The sequence below is a fragment of the Colletotrichum tamarilloi genome, assembly GCF_030869305.1.
Source record: "Colletotrichum tamarilloi strain Tom-12 chromosome Unknown Scaffold_25.1, whole genome shotgun sequence".
In the NCBI taxonomy this organism is placed as follows: Eukaryota; Fungi; Ascomycota; class Sordariomycetes; order Glomerellales; family Glomerellaceae; genus Colletotrichum; species Colletotrichum tamarilloi.
The window spans coordinates 395,790-411,157 of NW_026849408.1; the positions used below are offsets into that span (position 1 = coordinate 395,790).

Here is a 15,368-nt window from a genome sequence, read left to right on the forward strand (position 1 = left end):
TGCGTGTCAGCGCGGCTCATGTCTGTCGAGCATCGCCTGCTCTTCGGCTGGGTGGAAGGCTTCCTTGCTTTGTCGGTGCCTCTGTGGGGATGCAAGCTCCGCGGGCCGAGTCTTTGACGGTGTAGCATCTGCTCATGCCTGCCATTTATCGTCGGCGGCCGACAACATCCTGGAAAATTCGAAATCCCATCACCGCGAAGTTACCATTGTCAAGGCCCGGGGTCCGAAGGCACCCTTCACGTAGCGGAGACGTATGCACGACAGTGTTTGTGGCAACGACGGACCGAAGAATATCCCCACCCGGCCCCCATGCCGGAAAACAATCTCGGCCTCGTCTTGTTGCTGTCAGCACTGATTGGACTTGTCTCCCGACGACCCTGTACCAAGAGCCTCTCTGCCATGGATCTGAAACTCGCACTGGATAAGATAAGATAGTATATCTTGGTCTAGATAAGGTATCGCTCAGTCGGGACGACGTCCGGACATGGTCACGGAAGAAGCACGTTTCCCCTCCCAACGACCTTCGTATTGATATATTTGTACACGGCGCGGAAAAACTGGAGACAGCCCGATCTACTTTCACCGTAATGGCTGCTACCGTTCCATCGCAACATCCCATCTCATGAACGGCGGAGACGGCAAAGACGACTGCCTCATCTCCGTCGACGGGGTCTCCCGGTCACTGAGAGCATCATGCTGAAAGACGCGGCTATTTTCTCAAGCTTTCTCTGCTGCCGCGTTTCTGGCAGAACTTTCAACATTCGGAGACAACTTCAAATGGGGACTTGTCCGCTCATCTGTGACGGCCGGCAGCAACTTAATTGTAAGCCTAGTCCCGAGTCACCACCGGCAGTAACTCTGTGCATCTGCTCAATCGCGAAGTTGGTAGCGAATCATGATGTGTTCAACCCTTGAGCCTAGTCACCTGATGTCGTCTTGAAGCAACCTTCTACTCCGTAGTCAAGTTGGGTTGGAGGCGATCATACCAAAACACGCTCACCGCTTGCTTCCCCTCTATGACTATTTTACTTGAGGGGCCCGAGGGTGTTTTGGACACATTCGAGATCCCTGGAAGAAGATTCATCGAGAACCCAAAATAACCTTGGAGCAAATCATGCAGCTTGAGAACGAGTGCACAGAACAAGCTCGGTGAACGGACGGTTTGAGGCTCACAGACGTTCCTCACGTCATCCTCGCTGGCCGTTCGGCAGATATTTGTCGTCCAGTACAGGGTCTAGGGGTCTTGACTCTCAACACTTGATGCTAATGAGCTCCCTTTAGCCACATGCGCGGCCGGAAAATGTTTCGGCTCGATTGAGCCACTCAGATGCTGGTTGTCCACTCAGATGTCAGACAACCAGCATCTGATATAACGAATGACGGTCCGTCATCCCAGCGTCATCGTCCCGTGATTTCTGCTCTACTGCGATGGCGACGCATGTTTCTCGCCATCATCTCACCCTAACACATGTTCAACGCGAGGTTGATATCTGCGAAGTTGAAATAAAATGTTTACAACTATTCAGCTGACGCGAAAATTACAACACCGTATCATTCGAGTCCGTTCCAGAAGCTACCAGAGAGAGAGAGCAGCATGCGCAGCGTAGCCCGTCCACCGTTTCGCACGGACTTCCCAACCACTATCCTACAACCGCCAACCCGACTCCAATCCAAGTTCACAATGCGACCAGGGCAGCAATGAGACCTCCAAGAAACGCAACCGGACCCATTGTAGGCGCAGCATTCGGTGTGCTGGTAGCAGAGGCGGACGCCGTAGCTCCGGTCGCAGAGGCGGTCGTTTGCGAGGCAGTGGCTGATGATGTCGAGTTGGCGCTCTTACAGACGACTTGATCGGGGACGGTGACGCCTGCTCCGGTGCAGATGTCTTTTGCGTACTTGACGGCGGTGTCCTGGTCGGCTTGAGGACAGGCACCGGCGAGACAGCATGCGATGCCGTCGAGGAAGCCAGAGTTGGAGCAGATGCATTTGACGTCGATCTGACTGCAGCCAGCAATGCCACTGCCAGTAGTGTATTGATTCACGCAGCCTTGCTATTCATTCGCAATCCGGCCGTTAGCACACGAATCACAAGCGACTAGGAGCATCTTTGGCACTCTAGCAAACGAGAGAAATCAGTAGGACCAGGGGGAACGTACAGCGCACGTGGGTAGCGCGTTCTGCTGCGCGGCGGCAAAGCCGGCAAGCGCGACGACTACAGCGGAAGATCTCATGGCGACTGTGTTTCGAAGACGAGAAGACGTGTCGTGCGTAGTCTGAGCGCGTCAATGAGGAAGCATCGACGAAGAGACGATGTTTGCGACAGCACGCATGAAGTTGTAGCGAGGAGAGCAGAAGAGTAAAGAGTGAGGCAAAGGAACAAAGAGGACCCCGAGAGGGGAAAAGCTGAAAGCTTGTTGCGCTACGGATACATGGCACTGCGACCGTGGTGGCATACCACTTCCCCGATTCAAACTATCACACTCAGTATGAGCGCCACCATCTTTATTTTGTTTCCCCCTTCCATCAACCGGCCCCATTGGCCATGGACGCTTTCGGGAAATCACACCAATCATAACGTTGCACCACTGTCGCAAATGACTTGTCTCATTGGCTGTTGCTAGGTTCTTATGAGCTCAATTAAGTTTAAACTTCGGAGCACTGAAGCTTATTGGGGAACTCATTTGGCAAGCCTCCAACTTGTTAGTGACTTAGCAAGCATTCTAAGTCAGGGTCGCCTAGACACTCAATGGCCTAGCCCACCCGGATGACCCGGAGACTTTGTGGACGGTCACGGTGCCCTGCTCCACTCATCTTGAGGATTGAACGGTCCGGGAGGGGAAGAGACATGGCCGTCCGGGGGCCCGGGTTTACCGGCAGCTCCGTATCGGTTTGTTCCCACGATTTGCTTCTCTTCATTCCCCCGCCTTGCACCCGTTGTTTGGGTTACCGCCGTGTCTGACCGCGAGGGAGACTGAAACATCATCCAAACTTCTTAGAGGATGTGGACGCGTGGCGCTCACCTGTCTGGGTTATTTGGTCGGGACGGAGAAGCTCTTTGTCAACTCCACGCAGACCAGCAAACATTCTTTCTTCCCGTCTCCTAATTCTCTGGACGACGATCAAAAGGCTATCCTATCCGTACGTGCGTCTTGCTCCGGCAAGATGAGGCGGAATCAAGCTTGTAGAGATCCCTGGGCCGCTCGGCCACCACTTTTGATCACCTTGCCGGACGGCCGTCTTTCCCCGCACCAGCCGCCTGACCTCCATATCCAAGGATTCGGGAGAATTGGCGTAGAAAACCGACATTGGAGACACGAGCACGGGCGTGCTTTCATCTCCGACTCACGCTCGGAGGCTTAGGCTGCTGGCACCACCCACGTAGTCTTGCATTATGCAGCAGCATAGATCGCCCGCTCGATGGCCCGGACCGCTTGTGCCTTTACCTCGCTTCCAGGCGCGGGCGACTCCAACGACAGAAGCCTGGAGGGGAGTTCTTTGCGCCTGTTATGGAGGAGCAAGCCTGGCACGAATACGGGCGCCGTCTGATCTCGGTGCTGCGTCCAGTCCGTGCTCTTCCCAGTTCTATTGACTGTAGGCGCTTGTGAGTGCCTCTGGGCCGTCAGTCTGCGTCACACTGAAATCACAACGAATGCCTGACTTTGCTACCACTCAAGACCTCTGTTTGACGGACGACGCTTGCACTACTTGAAGATCTACGTTCTTTTTTTTATTTTTATTAGGGAAGCTGAACAAACTTTGTGTCACATCGCACGTGATGCTTTCCGATTTCGACATTTTGGAGAGACGTCGTTATCGGTTACGGAAACTGCACGCCGAGCCGGGCCAAGCCCCGGCCGAGAAAGCTTGACGGCGCAGCACAAGACAGCGAGAGAAAGAGCGGGACATCACCCAAGAAGCGAATTTATTTGGTTCTGACATCCCAGAGCAGGACTGCAGCGCTCGGCAGATAGAAGTGGGAAATCGTACGAAGCTTCCGTACTAGATGTTGCAACCCTGACCGGCCAATTTCCTCCGACCATATGCCATGTTGAAGTCCGGAATGTCTACACCGGGCCGATTTGTAATTGGGACGGCTCGGACCAGTGACAACCAGTGGATTGCAAACCCGAGGCACCGAATTTCTCTCTAGAGCATTTGGTTGGATCATCTATCAGGGGCAGATGCAAGCCTGATCGACGAATGGGCAGCAATGATAGCCTAACTCACCAAAGCTAGAGTAGAGAGGTGTAGGGAGATCGTCAGACGTCTATCAAGAGCCGCAACCCAATGACACTGCTGGCTACCAAGCGATGCCCCCTCTGGCAGGATACCCGATGACAAGGAACCATGTACGTTTGGCAGCAACTCGGTGGTAGTACACTGTCAAACTGTACGCCCCCTTCATGCTACTGCGACTGGCCCCCTCCTCCGGCAAACAAAGGTCAAATATAGAGATACGAGGCGGGAAGGGCAGTCACAGACGAAGTGACGGCTCTAAGCGCCGGACCGCACCCGTCCCTACTCTACCACTGCCGCAGGGCTCTCTTCGTCTCCATTGTTGCTCCAATCTCTCATCATCCCGTACGACATATATACTTTCAATAGTGGCGCCCGGCTCGCGGCTCACGTCACCGATGGACCTAGCGCCAGGCTAGTCCTGCTGTCTAGCAGTCCGCGGCATGCGAGCGTTGTATGCCGTTTGTCGTTGGGGGCTTAGCGGGCTAATTAGCTCAGGATTTACAGTACTGAGGTAAGAAGTTTACCTCCCATGCCACTTACATGGGCCTCGGGAGAGGGGGTTGGGACGATGAGCCTTTGAGGTGGATTTGGTGACTTTGGTCCCTTTCTTAGCTTGAATCCCGCCCTGGTTCAAGTATGGCGCTGGCTCTCTGTGGCTTGTAGGCTGGGCAGGGTTTTGCGGGCAGAAAGATGCAAGGCTTGTTGATGTTGCACTTCTACCCGAAAGCCACACGAGAGAATACGACGAGCAAGTTTTTTTTTCGACCATCCTTCCCTTTTATCGATTTGACTGACTGATCTACTTCGTAGCGTCGAAGGCACCGGCTGGCAGCGGGCGGCTAACAAGGCTCTTCCTCCTCAACCGAGGGAACGGAACCACGCCTCATTGTTCAATTTTTTCTTCTCTTCCCTCATTTGGCGCCAGCGCGAAGGAGACATCAAATGTCGTTGGTGAATCTAGACGCCACGGTGTGCACGGGTCCATCCGCTTGACGTTCCAGTCCTGCTTTCTGGGTGAACGACGACGACGACACGCCCCCCTCATCGACATCGTGGGCTTGGAGAGATATGGATGCCTAAACTCGCCCTTCCCGCCCATCCAACCCACCCCCGGGGGAGAAATTCAACCGGAGGAGAATCGATCCGGAGGGAGAAGAAACAGCAAAAAAAGAAAAGAAGAGGAGACGAGGCTGAACGAAAGCGAGACAGAGAGAAACATCCGAGGCACTACAATGTTGCGCTATGGACCGAGACTAAACCCCAAGCGAGGGAGAAAACAGGACAAGTTCCAACGAGTCCCACGTCCCGCTTTGGCGCCGCTCCTGTCTTCGACTTTTTTGGCTTCGCCCGCAGTCTGGGCAGAATTGGCGCTACAGGATCTTCTTCTTTTTTTTTTTCCGGCACACGCAGTAAGTTACCTTAGTTCCCTCGGCTGTAGTCGCTCAGGGCACGCGCGCGCGTGGGTGCGTTGTTCGCGTGCTCAACGAACGAGAAGGGAAAAAAAAGTGGTCTCTTGACCTCACTTGATGTGATGCGAGAGAGCGAGAGGCGTGTGTATATGCATACGTGGGAGGGAAAAGCCATCGCTCGAAGAGAAAGTGGGACAACATCGACATCTGGTGTAAGTACACTCGAATATCCTCACTGTTCGTCCGCCCTACTCTTCATCATCCCTGTTATTTTTGGCAATTCTTTTCACAGAGTTTGGTCAAAAAATGTCTCATGATCGAGAGACATTGAGTTCAGGTTGGACTCCATCGAGACGCATTTCGACACTCGCTACCCTCGCTACCGCGGGACACTACTGCTCACGAGACCTATCGAGACCTGTTTTCAAGGCCCGCCGTCGTCTGACGATGAATGTGTGAAGAAAGTATATGCAACGCCAATGTCGACTTTCATGCATCGTGGATACGAACATCATGAGACGAGCGAAAGACTAGAAATGCAGGAGATTTGAGCGATTGGCAGAGGGAAATGAGCACCAAAATGCGGCGTTACAGAAGACTCGCAAGAGAGGAGCTGAGGCTGAAGACGGAGAAAAAAAAATGCAAAACGATTGCACCTGCCGGAATTCGAATCCGGGTCCCTCGCTGATTCTGAATATCCCGAAACGTGGAAAGTGGAAGGCGAGGATGATAACCACTACACTACAAGTGCTGTTGGTTCATGGTGGATACCGAGGCAGCAATCTCAGGATCAAGGCAAAGCGGCGGGAACGGATGGGCCCCGCTCTGGGCATTTCTGAGGTTCGTTGGTGGGGTTGATGGGGTTCGGTGGGATCGTGAGATGAGGTAAGAGGAAGGGTGAGTGAAGATAGGTGTATGCTGGTGAACCCGCGTTGGATGTCATGTGTGAAAAGCAACCGGGAAGTATGCGGTTTCCATCATCACGATGTGGGTGGGAGTCGACACATCGTCGTCCGCTGTGTAGTACCGCGAGCATGACACGGTAAGCAGTCTGGGTTTCGTCCAAGATGACTCCGCTTACACGATGCCGGCGGCTCATCTACGCTCAAGACCGCGCCTGAGCTGGCAATGTCCTGTCTCTGAAGTTGAACTCCTCAGTCCGTGAGTCTCAGTGAAGATGGTCTCCTCAATGTCTCTCGGGAGTTGGAAACCCCGGACATGGTCCTCGATACTGTACCTTACTTACCTCGCGTCAAGAACGGACATTGAAGCCATCGAGCTCCCGGTTCCACGTCGCCGTCATACTCTCACTCTCTCGTCTCTGAAGATGAAAGGGTAGTTATGAGCATGTACCAACTTCCAGGCGCATACGTCCGGTATCAATCGGGGTGGGCGGAGCCATATCTCGAGCAAAGCGGGAGAGGGATGGATGTCACAAGTTCAAAATGTTCCCAAGAGCCACGAAGCTCGTCATTCTGAACCGATGCACTTCAAGCAATCATATCCGGACGTTCGTACTCTGGCTATCTCGTCTTCCATGTTGTGAATAAGCGATGCTCACGTCCAAGGAGTGATGGGGACGGGTTGCCTCCAGCCTTCACGATACCTTCAGCAGAGTCCTCTCGAGTCATCGTAGGTCGCTTTCTAGACCGCTATTCATCGCTGGAAGTTTATTGAAAGTCTGACTGCCAATACAACTGTGTACAATGACCATACTCACGCAATCGCTGCAACTTGGCGGTAAGTCTACTCAATCCTCCAAGACAGTTGACCATACAGCCAGGCATCTCTCCCACGAAACCTCAACTCAAAGGTGAGCTTTCATCTTCACATGACTGAGCACAATATCTCGTTCCCATCATAATCCAAGCTATCCTCTTCTTGATACCATGTATCCACAGGCTTCTCGTTCCGGGGATAGCGACATGGCAACTCCCTCTGGCTCTCCAAGACCTTTGCCACAATCTTGAGGCTCGCCCTTTCTCGCTCTTTCCGCATCAGTGCATCAACCATATGAAGTCTCGTCCCCAACTCCAGAATGCTCTGGCAGTCGGAATCTTGTGCTCTCGCAAGTTCGTATTCAATCTTCTCAAAGGTTTCGATCATGTTGACATACAACAGTATGTAGTTGAATGTGGAGTAAGAGCGGTTCCCACAAATATCGTTGTATAAGTCTCCCTTGATCAGATCGAGTATTTGCACTCGACTAGGCCTGACGCGATCCCCGGACACGACTTCAATCGGCGTACCGTTCCGGCCGGTGCTGGAGTGGTGGGGCCGTGTCTCACCGAGCTTCTTCAACAGGGCATTCCCTCGGGACAGTAGCTCTTGATCGTCTACACCCAAAGCTTTCTTGACGCGGTCAACCAGACTCTTCTCATCTTTGGTCATGCTGTTCAGCGGAGTATTGGCAACCAGCCTCGAAGCGCGGAGCAAGGCCAAACGAGTCCGTGGATTGAGCTCTTTGTCCGGTATCCATTCAACATGCCAATTCGCTTCTCGGTAAATCAACAGATGAGACTTGATATTGAAGGCCAAGTTTCTGCTGACGTCGACTGAGCGATGGTATCCAGCTGATTTTGGGAGGGCCGGCTTTTGTTTCACTCTGCCATCACCCCATAAGAGCTCTCCAATGCCAAGGAAGGCTTCAGCAAAGTTGGACCGTGGAACTTGGCCATCGAGAAAGAAGCTATCTCGAAACATGTCTTGTAGTACTTGATAGTGAGCCAAAGGCTGCTTTATGTGCCCTTGCTGTACAAGCATGTTGTGGAGATGTATCATTGCCGTCGGTTCCTCGAGGCTGTCCCAGATGAGCATGCTTGTGCGGTAGACCCTTTCCAGGCCCTCCATCACTCCCACACCACAGAGGTACGGAGAGTACCTCCACATACCATTGAGTCCGGTGTGATCAAAGCGGGATGTTGGGAGTATGTCGCCAGTCATTGGCACTGACTGGCCCAGGAAGTCGAACTCTCTGCAAAAGACGCTCACGAAATCCATCATTGGCTGCCTATGGGCGTTACGGAGTTCTGCCCCGTAAAAGTGAGCCATCAAGTTGGCAGACCGAAGAAGTCCATTGCTGAACCCCAAGTTCTTGTCGTCGTTTTGAATGTTGCTGTCATCCTTTGTGCTGCCGCCTATAGATAGCTCAATGTCACCGATGTACAGTTTGGTACCGCTTTTGCCTTTGCCTTTGACGCTGCTCTCCTGATTACCGTTTCCTACGGGTCTGCGTCCCAGAAACCCATCAATGTCTCTCATCGGGCCAAGCGTATCCGGAGATCGTGGTCCAATGACATGCCCCCGCCGAGTGGTGTTGGTCCAGCCACATGATACGGTGAAAGCATCGACAATGCATTGTAGCTGAAAGACGCGGTGAGGCATGATGTCTTGATGAACATCCGTTCCTGGCTTCTTCATTAACAACGAGACGACAAAACACGCGAAATCCTGAAGACCAAGAAGCGGTTCAGAGCCCGCCAACGGACAGTTGGGTAAGTTTTCAAGCCGCACCCATTCTCCATCACTGCGCTTAGGGGCTGTATAGGAGTTGACGAGATCATAAAGCCAGTTGATTGTGTATGATCTTCGCCACTTCAATCTTTCCCTCTTCGTAGTATGTTGTAAGTCTAGCGTGGGATCCCAGTCTTTGATCTTGATAAGCATCTTCGTAGTAGGCTTCCCATCCTCTGACTGTTGATAGTCTTCGAGGAAATCAACAAAATCCCGGTAGGTGCCAAGCTGAATGTACTCTTTCAAATCGATAGAGGTCGTTTTGGCTCCTCCATGCTGATCACCCGGACTAACTTTTGCCAAAGCTTTCATGAATGAGCCTTGTGCAGTCTCGAGGTTTCCACGGATGATGGCCGCCACAAGCGTCTCGTATGATTGTAACTCTGGGACCTCGCTGAAGACTTCCAATTCGGTATCCTAGACCATTTCAATAGCGACTTTAGACAGTGTACCGGCAATAGCACCATGCAAGCCACAGTACGCTGCCTCGCGCCAGACATTCTGGAGATAGTTTCTGAGGACGACGCACTCCTTGGCAATTGCGCAAGCAGCCATAAAGGACTCGGCTTCTCCAGTGCCATCGGCTTCGACGATGCTGTATTGCTCAATAGGTACCTGGTTCAATAGGGCACCGGGGGCCTTCTTCGCCTTTTTCTTGCCCTTGCCCCCTCTACCCGATTTCGCTTGGGCTCGCCTTTGGGATCCACGAAGAGGGACAGGAACGCTGTCACTTGAATTCTCTCCTGAACTCTCAAGGCTCAGGCTTTTTAAGTCCAATGCCGAGAAATTGATGAAGTCGGCAAGTTTTTCTGGAGTCAAACTGCTGGTGTTCGATCGACCTTGCACGCCTCTTGACTGCTCGGTCTCTATCCAGGAATTTCCGCCGAGGGCAACGAAAGCTTCGGTAACGAGTCGGACAAACGTGTCGTGAATATTGATGTCTTTGCCGTACTGAGGGTCTTCCTCGCTTACGATGCGTCGCAAGAAGGCTAGATGCTCCGTTCTCGCGTTGATGACGGATCTGAATAGTCGAAATGTAGCAGGCGGTATCGCCTGCATGTGCTTGCTCACAAACTTTGCGACCGATTGGAAATCGTTGACATGTATCTGTCCGGTTGTGTTGAACTCGATAGGCGACTCCTAGGCGCCGTTGTCCCTTTTCCGTGTCTTGAAGATAAAGTTGGATGCGTGGATCATCCAGTATGCAAGTTGCCTGGCGTCGCGTTTGTACACGACGAAAGGATTTGATCTCGCCATTACTTATGATGTAGGAGGAATGCTATGACGTCGGCGCCGATGGCAGGCTATGTGATATGGCCTCCTGATGATGCTGCGTTCCATATCAGCGAATGCAAGATGCAGAAGACCCTCACCTGAATGATACATACAAGCTATTCGTATTGGAACTGATGGTTAGGCTGTTAATCTCAAGCCGTTAACTCCTAAGAAAGGGATGTTGTCGGCGCCCTCTTTGGCGGGTAGTGCTGTGACGAGGAGAGATGCAGCCCCGACCAAACATCTACGCAAGAGCTGTGCGAGGACAACGAATCACCGAACTTTCTTGTGCAGCTATGGGGGCACTCTCCTACCATAGGAATGCCTTACAGGACTCTTGCGCTTGTCAGCTTGATCCCGGGAAGCTGCTAAGCAGGCTAGGTTCGGTTTGGGGCACGGAAGGCGCATATCGTGAACCTACGTCATCACGTTGCTGCCGCCAATTCTTGGGCAGGTCGGCGCTCACTCCATCCCAGGGGCTCCATATTCCTCCTACCGTCTCTACCCTACTGAAGACATCAACGCTCTTCAATGTGAATATAAAGTTTAAGAGGGCTGCTGAGGAAAACCTCCTGAATGCGCTATCCAACTAGTCTCATCCGTCGTCCATCGGGCATGAAGGGTAGGTCGAAAGAAGAGAATTCGATAAGCTTACAGATTTGGCCATCCGCCACCCTTGAGAAGATGCTATGGACGGATAGATAGTAAGTTCGGAGAAGAGATATCTTTAAATTAATCAAGCCGCAGATATACTGCGAAGAAAAGAAGACTCCCCGGCGTCCAGCGTGGAAATGCCACGCTGGACTGATAGCTCTCGCCTGCTCCAAGCCACATGCTAATCCTATAATGCCATAGGGCCATCAACGTCATCAACACCTCTTTGCTTCTATAACCGTCCATGCGCTTCAGCGACTTATTGCTTGGCCCAATCACTCAACCAAGTCGTCGTTCATACGTTTAGTGATGAAAATGATACCGATGATGCGAGTCGTGTGCCCCAGGAACCAGAACGCCATGTGCCCGATGAAGAATGCAACCTTGCGTCTCCCGATGCTAGATCTCTATGCCTGTTTGCACCATCCACAATTCGGTTTTGTGCACCGTGGACTTCCCGTTTCCTAAGTCATCTAAGTGCAGCCTTCGATTACTGGGGCCGCTTCGTTGGTAACATTATCCAAAGTCTCATCTTTCTCGTTCATTGGCCCATAGCGACCCGGTTCTACTGCTGCATGATGGGTCTGTCAGGATATAAGCCCTGAACAATCGTCCAACACCACCGTGTAGAGCTGTCCTCATCCTTGAGGCCCCGAAGCCAGTTGATACCCTGCGTAATCGTCATGTTCGCTGCCTCGTCGAAAGTTGAGTCGCAACGGCTCTGTCGAATCTGGAAGAGAGTGGGATGCGTTGCAGATAGGTGCAAGAAGATGAGTATGCCGAGGATGTTTTGGGACCAAAAGTAGAGGCAAGGAATCATGCGTTTGTGCTGAGCGGCAGGCGGAAGGATAATGGGCCAGAGGAGGCAAGCCTCTAAAAATCTCTTGGTTGCGGACAAGTCTGTCTCAGTCAAATTTTCTGCTCGTGTATGCAGAGCTTTGTACACAAAAGGTCGGAATAGTAAGTATTCGAGATGGTAGAAACGGGACCGTAGTATAGCTTCGAGCACATCGTTCGAATTGGTGTAGAGTGAATCATGTAGATACCCCAGCATGGGAGCAGACTGCAACCCTTCCATGGCGTCGGCGGTATACAAGGTCGGCGGTGCGTAAAAGTGCTGGTCAGGAACCTGCGGATCGAGGACAGGAAAGGATGCTTGGAATGCGTCCAAATGTTGCGTCCTGTCCCAATGCAAGACGCTGGGCAAAGAAGTGTGCCATTGGTCGAGCTGCGAAGCCAAATCACCAACTAGATCTTCGAGAGAGTCGGCTAGATCAGGCGAATGCCAGTTTGATCTCGAAGTGGATCCTCCAAGAACTGGTGCATATGCATCGTGTCAGTGGGGGTCAAAATATTGGAGATTTCTTCTGATGAGACATATGGGGAGAAGCCGGCTCGCTGCACTTGCGCCCATCCAGGGGGCCCATACGCGAGGCGCGCATCAGAGGCGGACGCAGGTAGCAAAAGACCAAGAATACGAAGCCAAGCGCATATGGAGACTCTGAACAAGGCGTTATCGACGTACGTCGACCAGACTGGGAAGAAAGTGGAAATGGAAATATGGACGGAAATGGAGAGAGGGTCCAAAACCAGGAGGGGTACGACGGAGAAAGGCAATCCAACTCACTTCTTCTCAGGCTTTTGTGGATCTTGACCCCCAGGTTTCGCAATGAAATCTGATGTAGGAATATCTCACCGCAATTGGATCTCCTGTCGTTGTGAATACTTTGACTCAAACTCGCATCTTCGGTATGAGCATAGGCCGAAAATGTTGGTAGTTGCATGCTCGCCTCTAGCTTCTCGAGGCCGGTTAAAGGGAGGTCAAGTTCCAGGTGAAGACCGCTGCAGCAAAGCACCGGTTGTTAGATGACGGATTCTTGTGGCGGGAAGAGCAACCCTTGCCACAGGTGAAGGTATACGGAGTAACGGAATACGAAGTGCAAAATAGCAACAAAGGAGATGCAACAGGAGTCCCTTGCTCATCCGCAAGCTGAGGCTGCCTTGGCCAAAGATCCATGGGTAGAACAGGGGCTGGGATTGGGGGCTCGATGGGGCCAGGGGAGGAGGCGTGGGTTGGGGTTCTCGGGATGGACTGTAAATCTGCGATGCACGTACGTTTCCATGATGGAGCAATACCAAAAGGCGCGGCGGATCTGATCGCCGCGCACTGAGCGAAGTTCGGCAGAGTTACTACAAAGGTCCGTCAGCCCATTTCCGGATCAGCACCTCACCACAGCCATTTAAAGTCTCAGACAGCCCCAGCTGCAGACAGACAGGCCACCACCAACGTTGCTGCTTCTACTTACCTGGTAATCAAGGCACGGCAAGCCAGGGACGCCGATATGTTCATTCTCCAGAACTCCTACGCGAGATTTTGGTTTAGCCAAATCCGTCCGGACAGTCTTCCCCTCAGGTGTTCACTCACCACATGCCGAGAACAGCACTCATAGTACAGCCTGTCGTCGGTCAAGCCAATCCCGGGTTAGTCAAAGTTTCGCACCGTACGGGAGGTCCGCACTCCGAGGTGCGGCCCGGGCGGCCGGACCCGGCTCCGGGAAACTTACCCCGCCAAGATATACATCTGGACATTCTCCAAAGCACACTCTGTCATTGAGAATCCCAAGCGCCGCCGTGCTTCGTTGAAGAACAGAATGCCCGGCGGCCGGAATTCCAAGTCGTTTGTCGTCCTGACTGGTTCACCGACAGGGTGGTCCTCGAAGGCCGCAAAGGCACCGCCCGATCCTCCGACGAGAGCCACCTCGGCAAGGGCCAACACTAGACACACCAACGTAGATGCCGCATTTTCCTCGAACTCGCTCCCGATGACGTCCTGTAGTATCTTCTCCATGAAATATTGACGATCTAGAACAGGATGGATCCGATTAAAGGTATCGAAATACGTGTTGACGCGGTCTACAAGCGTTGCGTAGCTCATCGCCGTCAGCTGTGGTAGTGGCCCTTCCATTGGAAAGCCCAGCGATATACGTTCATGATAGCTCGCCGTTTCTAACCCGCCTCGAGGAAGGCGCCGGTCTTGGCCTTGCTGATGGAACAACTCGGACGGAAAGTCGGGTTCCCGGAAGGCGGATTGGAGGTTCGGTATTTTGGGCTGGACGTCTTCTATCTTCTGTCTCACTGCAGGCCACGCCATCATCTTGGTGACTGCAGACGCATATCGGTATGGAACCTGCTGCGAGGGTTTCGGGGTAGGCCGGCCTTGGGCCTTCAAAGTACTTGTCGATGAAGCGTCATCGCCACTATCTTCAGACTGTGAAGAAGACGGGACGCTGATCTGCATGTTCTGGAGCTGGGCGAACAGTTGCGGTATTTGACTGGTATTGTCGTTGATGTTTTTCACGATTTCGAGTAGTTCAACCAAGCTTTTGTCTTTTCTATGGCCAGTTAGCATGTCCAGACTGAGCTGACAGCGTTGCTCTAGGACGTGATCGTCGGCTCACTACAGCTTAAGAGAGACGGGCAAAGAAGGACAGCAAAGGTTGATCTCGCTCCCAGGAGTCGCGCCAGGGCCGCTGACTTACTTCGTTGGTACTGGGTCTCCGTAGAAGCAGTCAAGCCCCTTCTTTTCGCAGAAGCCACAGGTTGGCTTGCGTTCGTCGCATTTCTGCTTCCTAGTACGACAAGTCGAACATGCCTACAGAGATGTCAGACTAAATCCAGGCCGAAATCGTGTCACGCCTAGAGGGAGGAGAAAGAAAGCGGCTCCATGTTCTCGCGGATCAAGGTAACGGCCCTTCGCCTTTCCATCATCTACCACTGGGCACTTGTCCAAAGCCCTCGGGGTGATAGACACGAAGACCACAAGGCCAGTCTAGAGATGGTAAGGATAGGTACGAGGATTAGGGCTGAACTTACTATGGCGGCGATAGGGCCACGATCCTTCTTTTGGTACATTCGGCTGGAGCCCGACCCCGTTGAGCTCGAAGCCACAGATTTGGAATCGAAGTTCATTATTCACCTAATAGTGAAGGGGTTCGGGAGGATGGTCGAATCCAGGGGGGTTCGGGTCATTCAGTGAGATTTGGTAGTTGATGTTGAGGCGAAAGGGTGGCATGCTAGGCTAGGCAGGGCGACAAGAGAGACAGAATGGTCGAGACCTGCGGGAAAAGAGGCCCAGCCTAGGCAAATGGTCTGGGGTCGTTGAGTCTGCAGAACCCTAGTGGCGATGAGGGGGCAGCAGCGGCCAGGAGAATGACCCAGGGCGATTCTCGGCCGGGCGCAGCATCCGCGAGCTACTGGGGCAAAAGATGCAAGTTGATT

General features: G+C 52.7%; 3 protein-coding genes across 3 annotated transcripts; all 3 read right to left on the minus strand.

Moving 5' to 3' along the window:
• Positions 1-1,676: 1,676 nt before the first annotated feature.
• CTAM01_07839 (uncharacterized protein) lies at positions 1,677-2,231 on the minus strand (the record flags this gene model as incomplete). Its single annotated transcript, XM_060523860.1, has 2 exons — positions 1,677-2,051; positions 2,157-2,231. The coding sequence occupies 2 exons, from the start codon at positions 2,229-2,231 to the stop codon at positions 1,677-1,679; spliced, it is 450 nt and encodes a 149-aa protein (XP_060381607.1).
• A 5,244-nt stretch (positions 2,232-7,475) lies between these two features.
• CTAM01_07840 (uncharacterized protein) lies at positions 7,476-10,220 on the minus strand (the record flags this gene model as incomplete). The annotated part of the gene is made up of 2 exons (XM_060523861.1): positions 7,476-9,562; positions 9,614-10,220. The coding sequence occupies 2 exons, from the start codon at positions 10,218-10,220 to the stop codon at positions 7,476-7,478; spliced, it is 2,694 nt and encodes an 897-aa protein (XP_060381608.1).
• A 1,435-nt stretch (positions 10,221-11,655) lies between these two features.
• On the minus strand, positions 11,656-15,059 carry CTAM01_07841 (uncharacterized protein; the record flags this gene model as incomplete). The annotated part of the gene is made up of 8 exons (XM_060523862.1): positions 11,656-12,407; positions 12,718-12,932; positions 13,206-13,280; positions 13,397-13,452; positions 13,516-13,546; positions 13,655-14,482; positions 14,630-14,742; positions 14,964-15,059. The coding sequence occupies 8 exons, from the start codon at positions 15,057-15,059 to the stop codon at positions 11,656-11,658; spliced, it is 2,166 nt and encodes a 721-aa protein (XP_060381609.1).
• Between the last annotated feature and the right edge of the window lie 309 nt (positions 15,060-15,368).